General features: G+C 46.0%; 1 protein-coding gene across 1 annotated transcript in view; it reads left to right on the top strand.

Annotated features, from left to right (window-relative positions):
• GLOD5 (glyoxalase domain containing 5) overlaps nucleotides 1–1,775 on the top strand; it is a 3,227-nt gene extending 1,452 nt beyond the window's left edge. Inside the window, exons 2-3 of the mRNA XM_019540324.1 lie at nucleotides 961–1,116; nucleotides 1,557–1,775. Of these exons, the coding sequence (XP_019395869.1) occupies nucleotides 961–1,116; nucleotides 1,557–1,703 (303 nt within the window). The 3' untranslated portion in view covers nucleotides 1,704–1,775. The remainder of the gene's footprint in view (nucleotides 1–960; nucleotides 1,117–1,556) is intronic.
• The last annotated feature ends 4,764 nt before the right edge of the window (nucleotides 1,776–6,539 follow it).

The raw sequence follows: 6,539 nt of genomic DNA, 5'->3' as shown, positions 1-6,539 counted from the left end.
TCTTGCTGGGATCCTATGACCCCAGCTGACTTCCTGCCCTCTGGGCAGGGGGCTGGACTCGATGATCTCCCGAGGTCCCTTCCAGCCCTAAGGTCTATGAAATCTATAAAGGAAGGAAACAGACTCAGAACAAATGAATCCCACATCACCCACAACCCAAACTGACCAGAAGAAAGCCATCTACACTGCATGTGGCATTCTCCTTTCAGTGCAGAGAGGTCACCAAACACTTTGCATCCAAATGAAGGCATGCAGTTTATATGAGCAACAAATGTCACAGGTAGAACCATAACTGTGCACACAAGCCCTTTGTGCATCTACAAATTTGAGTTACTTTGCATTTAGTAGTTTTGGTTGTGCAAAAGTAGTCCAGGTGACACAATTATCTATCCCCCCCTTCCCAAATTTCTGAATGGATTGTGATGAAAAAGTCCACTCTGGTGTTCTGCATTGTATTATGGATGGAAGAACAGCCCACTGGGAAAAGTGGGAATAGATTCCCTGGAGCCTGGGAGATCCTGCCACTGACTGTGTGTGACCCTGAGTAACTGAGTCTCTTTCAGTCTAGGGAGGTTGTTAGTCATGTTAGTCTCAAATCAGGCAGAAGGCAGGGCACATTGGCACCTCCAGAATAACTAATCAATAGGATCTATGGAAGAAGCATGCTCATTGCCGGTTCTACCAGATGGGTTGCAATCTGCAATTCTTGTGATACCATCAACCCTAACAGGTTTTGATACGCTGAACATGGAAGGAAGGAAAGGACTGTTCCATGTGTAGGACACAAGGGGCAGCATCCATCACAGAAAATACACAGGGCACTTCATCTGATCCCGAGCAAGGAAGATCCTGCTGTGTCCCTGGAGCCATGAGCAGGGTTTTTCTATCCATCCTGGCACTCAGAAGAAGCGGAGGCAAATGTAACATACTGTACTGATTCTTTCTTTCCATTGGTAACAGGAAGACAGGAAAGCACTAAAATTTGGCAACCAAAAGTTTAACCTCCACGAGGCTGGGAAGGAGTTTGAGCCCAAGGCCTGTAGCCCAGTTCCTGGTTCCACAGATGTCTGCCTGATCTCGGAGACCCCTCCAGACCAGCTGGTGGAGCACCTGAAGGTGGGGCAGGTGGTGTATCCCCCACATGGCATTCTGTCTTAGGGGATGCTGTAGTGGGTTAGGGATGAACAGATCAAGAAAGGGGCTTAGCAGGGGAATGGAGCTAGTGAACAACCCTTTCATCTCTGGAGACCTGGTGCTTCATACTGCATCCTTTATGTGTAAGAATGAGGAGCGACTCTTTTAAGGTTAGTGGGGCCCAACCAGCATAAAACAGGTATAGGACAGAGGATACCCATATCCATGAAGCTAAACATGAGTACCCATGAAATGGAATGGCTTGCTTTGGTGCCCTTTATGTGACAAATACCCACCATGTGCTGTACATAGCGTATGACAGGTTCAGGAGCAAGAGGGCCCAAGTGTCAGGGCTCAGAAGGATCTGCAGCCAGGAGCCTTGTCAAATCACTATGAACATTAACAATCCTCTCTCCACGCAGGCCTGTGGTGTGACTATTGAAGAAGGCCCTGTGTCTAGAACTGGTGCCATTGGACCAATCACATCCATCTACTTCCGAGATCCTGATGAAAACCTCATTGAAGTTTCCAGTTACAACACAGACTTGGCTGCGGACAAGAGAAAGTGAAATACTAGTTGAAATCCTCTCTCTGCTTATCTCCTTCCTTACTGATTTTTATGTAAGACAAATTAGCCATGATTTTACTTTTTTTTTTTTTTTTTTTTACAATTTTACTTAGATTTTTTTGCAATATCTGATAGACAGGGCAAACCTATGGGTTTTTTTGTTTTTTGGGTTTTTTTGCATATCGAGAACCAGCATCAGCTCATGTGCAGGGTCCATTCCATTGAAAGCTGTGATGTGTGAGAGAATTTAGAGAAATGGCTGATTTTGATCCCTTTGCAAATCAATAGGGGAACAACCCTGGATAGTGTTAGGAGGGACTCAGTGGCTAATGTCAGGAGTCTGCAGAAAATGCTTCAATGTCATCAAAAGGCATGGTAGAGATACACCTTGCAGACTAAATAAATCAGAGATGCACAGGCTTTTATGACCCCAAGCTCACAGTATCATCAGCCACTCCCTGCAATAAGCAGTATGCATCAAGAATCTCTCAGCTCCCTCCAGTGTATCATGTTACTGAACTCATACAAGGGCTGTAGTGGTTGCTTTAATCTTCCCTTGCTCTGCCTTTCACTGGATGAGGGGCTTGAGGCAGAATATTAATGGGAACAACCTCAGGTTTGTAGGATTTTGAATCTGAGCCCAGATATGAATTTCTCAGCTGCACAGTTTCTCAAATCCTAAACTCTAGACCAAAACACTGTAGCCCAATCCTTTAACATGGCTAACACATAACTAGCCTGTACGTTCAGTCCCACCCATATTCATTCCACAGCAGAACTAAAGACAGCCGTTAGCCCTGCATTGCTTCTTGTACTAGGTAGATTTAAGCTAGGTTGAGGGAGGGGGGAAGAGGTGGAGTGAAAGGGAAGGAAGGGAGTGGGGGGAGGATTTATCAACAGCATAGTCACACCTCTAATTGAACATGCCTGTGTTCTCAAGCATATGTTCATGATTGTGTCTCCAGTTAGCCGGGGAAGTCAACCACACAGGAAGACAAAGATCACAGTGGAACTAGCGTCTATTCAAGCCAGATCTGAATTTGGCTCACTGAGAACAGGTGTGTTGCTTTGCCCTTCCCTTGTTCATCTCTTAGAATAGATCAGGCCAAGGGAAAGGATGAGCCATAGTGAAGAACCTGGCTCAGCTCACCTCATTAAGAAAAAACGCATCTGAGCAAATTTGCTCTAAGTGGTATTGAGCTCACTGTGTTTGGACTGAGTTTGTAACAAGGCTCTTTCCTGACACATTACACACCAGTTCTGCGTTTGGAGAGTCTGATCATCAGTGTTTTGTGCCCCCCGCCCCCCCGACCTAGAGCAGCTCCTGAGTTCTAATCCTGTGCTTCCCTCTGGGAGCCACTCTCCATAATGTCCTAAGCCATAGAGATGCAGAGGCACATGCAGTAAGAGTGACTTGCCTAAATACCTCTGAGCCTGAGGACTTAATATAGTCTGCAAAGCTCTTATTGCTTGTGATGATTCATGAGAAGGTAAAAAATCTCTGTCTTAAATCCCAGGCCATACTTCCATGGACAACAGTAGAGGGCTGGGGTTGGGGAAGGGAGATTGTTTTATTTTCCCACAACTGAGTTAGTTTCACTCCATTGAAACCCTACCTTGGCCATTGTCTTAAGTAGCTGAGAAGGGCCCTGTTGGAAAAAAAAGAATCAAATGGAAATGATCAGTATAAATAAACAAAACCTTTAAAAATCGCTTCTCAGATCTTGAGACAATTCAGCTGTTAAAGAAGTGACCCTGCTTTTTATTAAGCATCACAGGTAAAAATCCACAGAGTGGCTACACACTTACTTTGGGTGGCCTTTCCCCAGCTTCCTTGGGCAGGGTCTTGTCTGGTTGTTCTGTGTTTGTACAGCAACCAACACAGTGGAACTGTGCACCATAAATGCTTCAAAGCATTGTATTGCACTTGTGCAATACAAAGGGTAATTAGTGAGGTCCAGAGTGTAAGAAAATTGAAGTTTGAATCAACTGCTAAGGAGCAGTTTTTTTGCATTCCTACTGTGGACTCCACAGACAGAGCTGGAAGTAGCAATAACTGATGTGTTATCTACAGTTCAGTCCAAATCCACCATTGGTATACCCTCAGAGAAAAACCCAGCATATTAACTGGTCTCCCACTCTGGGCTGGGTGGGATTCAGATATAGGGTGTTCCAGCCCATGGTCACTGGGTTAAATCCAGCCCCTGTTATTGAAAGTCAGAGCTTATCAGGAGTTGGTCTCAGATCAATCCCAGTGGATGAGCATGGATGCATGAACAGACCCTGAGGGAAGAAACCTTTGCTAAAAACTGCTTTATAGTACTGCCTATATACTCATCATCACTGCAAGGTGAGGTAGGAGAGCCCACTCCCTGGGGAGATTATCGTTTAAGTTAGGCATATTAAAACACACAGATCAGGGCTTTGAGTGAGTTTCAGCTGAGACGGCCCTAGAGTGTGGGGGAAACTTATGTTCTAAGACCGAGAAGTAGAGATGGGTTCTAAGCAGAGTCACAAAGGAGGAGGGTGATGCATGGGAAAGAAGCAGCTTATTGTTCCGAATAGAACAGGATCTATTTAAAATATAAAGGCATGAAATCAGCCCTGGGAGAAAGAAGAAGTGGGCAGAGCATAGGGTATGAGAGCAAGTGTTGGGCTGAACAATATACATCACCATTAACAGCTCAGCTGCCTTGACTCTCCTGCTGACCAAATATGAGCGGTGGGTGGAAAGTAGAGGGGCACCAATACATCAGTCCAGTATTGAATCAGCACCGATATAAAGAAAATTGTCTGTGCCAGAAATTGACCTGATATAGCTGATAATTTGACTGATAAATGGCCCGTGCATGTGTGCAGCTGCAGCACAGCACATAGGCAGCAAGGGGTACAGCCCAGCAGCTTGAAGAACTGCGTGTAGCTGATGAGTCTGGTGTGTGGTAGAAGGGGAGGAGGGAGGGGGAAGGGAAGGGTGTGGGGAGACAGATCTATACATGCACTACTGCGCAGTAACTAATCAGGTATAAATTTGATACCTGCATGATGCAGGTATCAAATACATGCCCAAGTTGGCATAAGTCACCATATTTACTGCACAGTACAGGCATGCACATGTAGATGAGTACCTGTACTGCTCAGTAGTTTTTGGTTACTGCGCAGTAATTTAGGTTACTGTGCAGTAAATGTGCACATGTAGATGCACCCAGTTTGTAGCAGTGTGGTCCAACTTGGCCTGCTTATTAGTCTCTGTGCATGTGAGACTTAGCAGTGGAACAGTAATGGGCAATGTAGGTCAGGACTAAGGTGCAGTGCAGTTTGAATGATACGGTGGATGTGAGTTATAGCCATGTTTGAAGGATACAGAATTTAACTAGTCACAGTAGTCCTGCACTGGCAGAGCTGTGTGAGTGGGCGCTCAGGGCTGGAGTCCCGGGGGATTCTGCAGGACCAGCTGGAGGGGCGGCAGCAGAGCAGTGCGTGGGAGCCCAGCACTGGAAGAGCACCTGTACTGCTGGGTACCGCTGTGAGTGGGAGGCTCACACAGCCCTGCTCTAAGTGGTGTTTGACTCTGGTTGGCACCCATGGACCTTTTTGCGTGAACATCAACTTGGCCCACAAATTTAGGAGACTGACTTACATCACAGCTGAATTAGTGTCACATTACGAGGCACCATCTGACCCTCATCTGAGTTGTTGCCTGCATCCACATAGATATACATGGGTGGATTTTCCTTCTGACTGTATATCATTTATTGTTTTTATGTGAAGTGATGAATAGCATGAGCTGATATAACGGTTTCTCAGTTTGCCTATGGGAGCAGTTCTCACAATGGCCACAAGAGGACAGTCTTGTTATCAACATGGGCACTAGTAGAAAGTACTTAAATGGGAATAACATCTATGATTGTATCTGTTAAAAATCTTCTCTAAAGTCTAAGCATAACTGTCAAAATCTTCAGATTTTTATTCCTGATGGTACTTATGGGAAAATCCTGACTTTATGAGGGTTGTGGAGAACAGAAGCTTTATTAAATCTGTTTCAGCTAAACACATCTGTTTTGTACACATGTAACTGCAGAGGAGGGTGCAAACTTCAGACAATTGGCTTTTACTGTGCTAAGCATGTTCTAATGTCATCAGTACATGGATTTTATGGACAGTTGGGACTGTTATAATATTGATGCCTTACTTTCACATAGCACTTTTTCACCAACAGACCTCAGAGCATTTCACAAAAGAAGCAGCATCATTATTCTCATTTTACGGAGGGAAACTGAGTCACAGAGAAGGGAAGTGACTTGCTAAAGGTCACCCAGCAGGCCAGCCAGGCACAGAGCCCTGATGCTCCAAGTCCCATTCCAGCGTTCTGTCCTCTAGACCAGTGCTTATCAACCTTTTTTATACTGCAGACCGGCAAACTCACTCAAATAATTTTGGCAGACTGGGTATAGAAATAGTCTAATTTACATATTTAAATTTGTAAATATTTAAATATGTAAACTTGTAAATAGTAATTTTGTACTCAGGTGCAGGTTGTGGCACTGAGGGAGCCTGCAGGGGAGGGGGCTGCACAGGTGGTGACCTGGGGCTCCCAGCTGCGGCTGCCTGGGAAGAAGGGCCTCCGCTGCCTTCCCTAGGAGCAAGCTGTGGAGCCCCTCCCTGCCCTCTGTCCCAGGCATTTCCCCACCTGCATCTCCCCGCTCCCAGCCATGGGCAGGGCTGGGGGGTCCTGCCTGGTCTGGTGCAGGCCCCAGTATCTGCTGGGCAGGCAGCGCCTCACCAAGCGCAACCATGGCGGTGGGAGTGGGACAGGGCACACAGAGCCAGCTGCCCCCCT

The sequence above is a fragment of the Crocodylus porosus genome, unplaced genomic scaffold (assembly GCF_001723895.1).
Source record: "Crocodylus porosus isolate Cpor-Errol unplaced genomic scaffold, CroPor_comp1, whole genome shotgun sequence".
NCBI lineage: Eukaryota > Metazoa > Chordata > Crocodylia > Crocodylidae > Crocodylus > Crocodylus porosus.
This window is presented reverse-complemented; position numbering and strand designations above follow the sequence as displayed.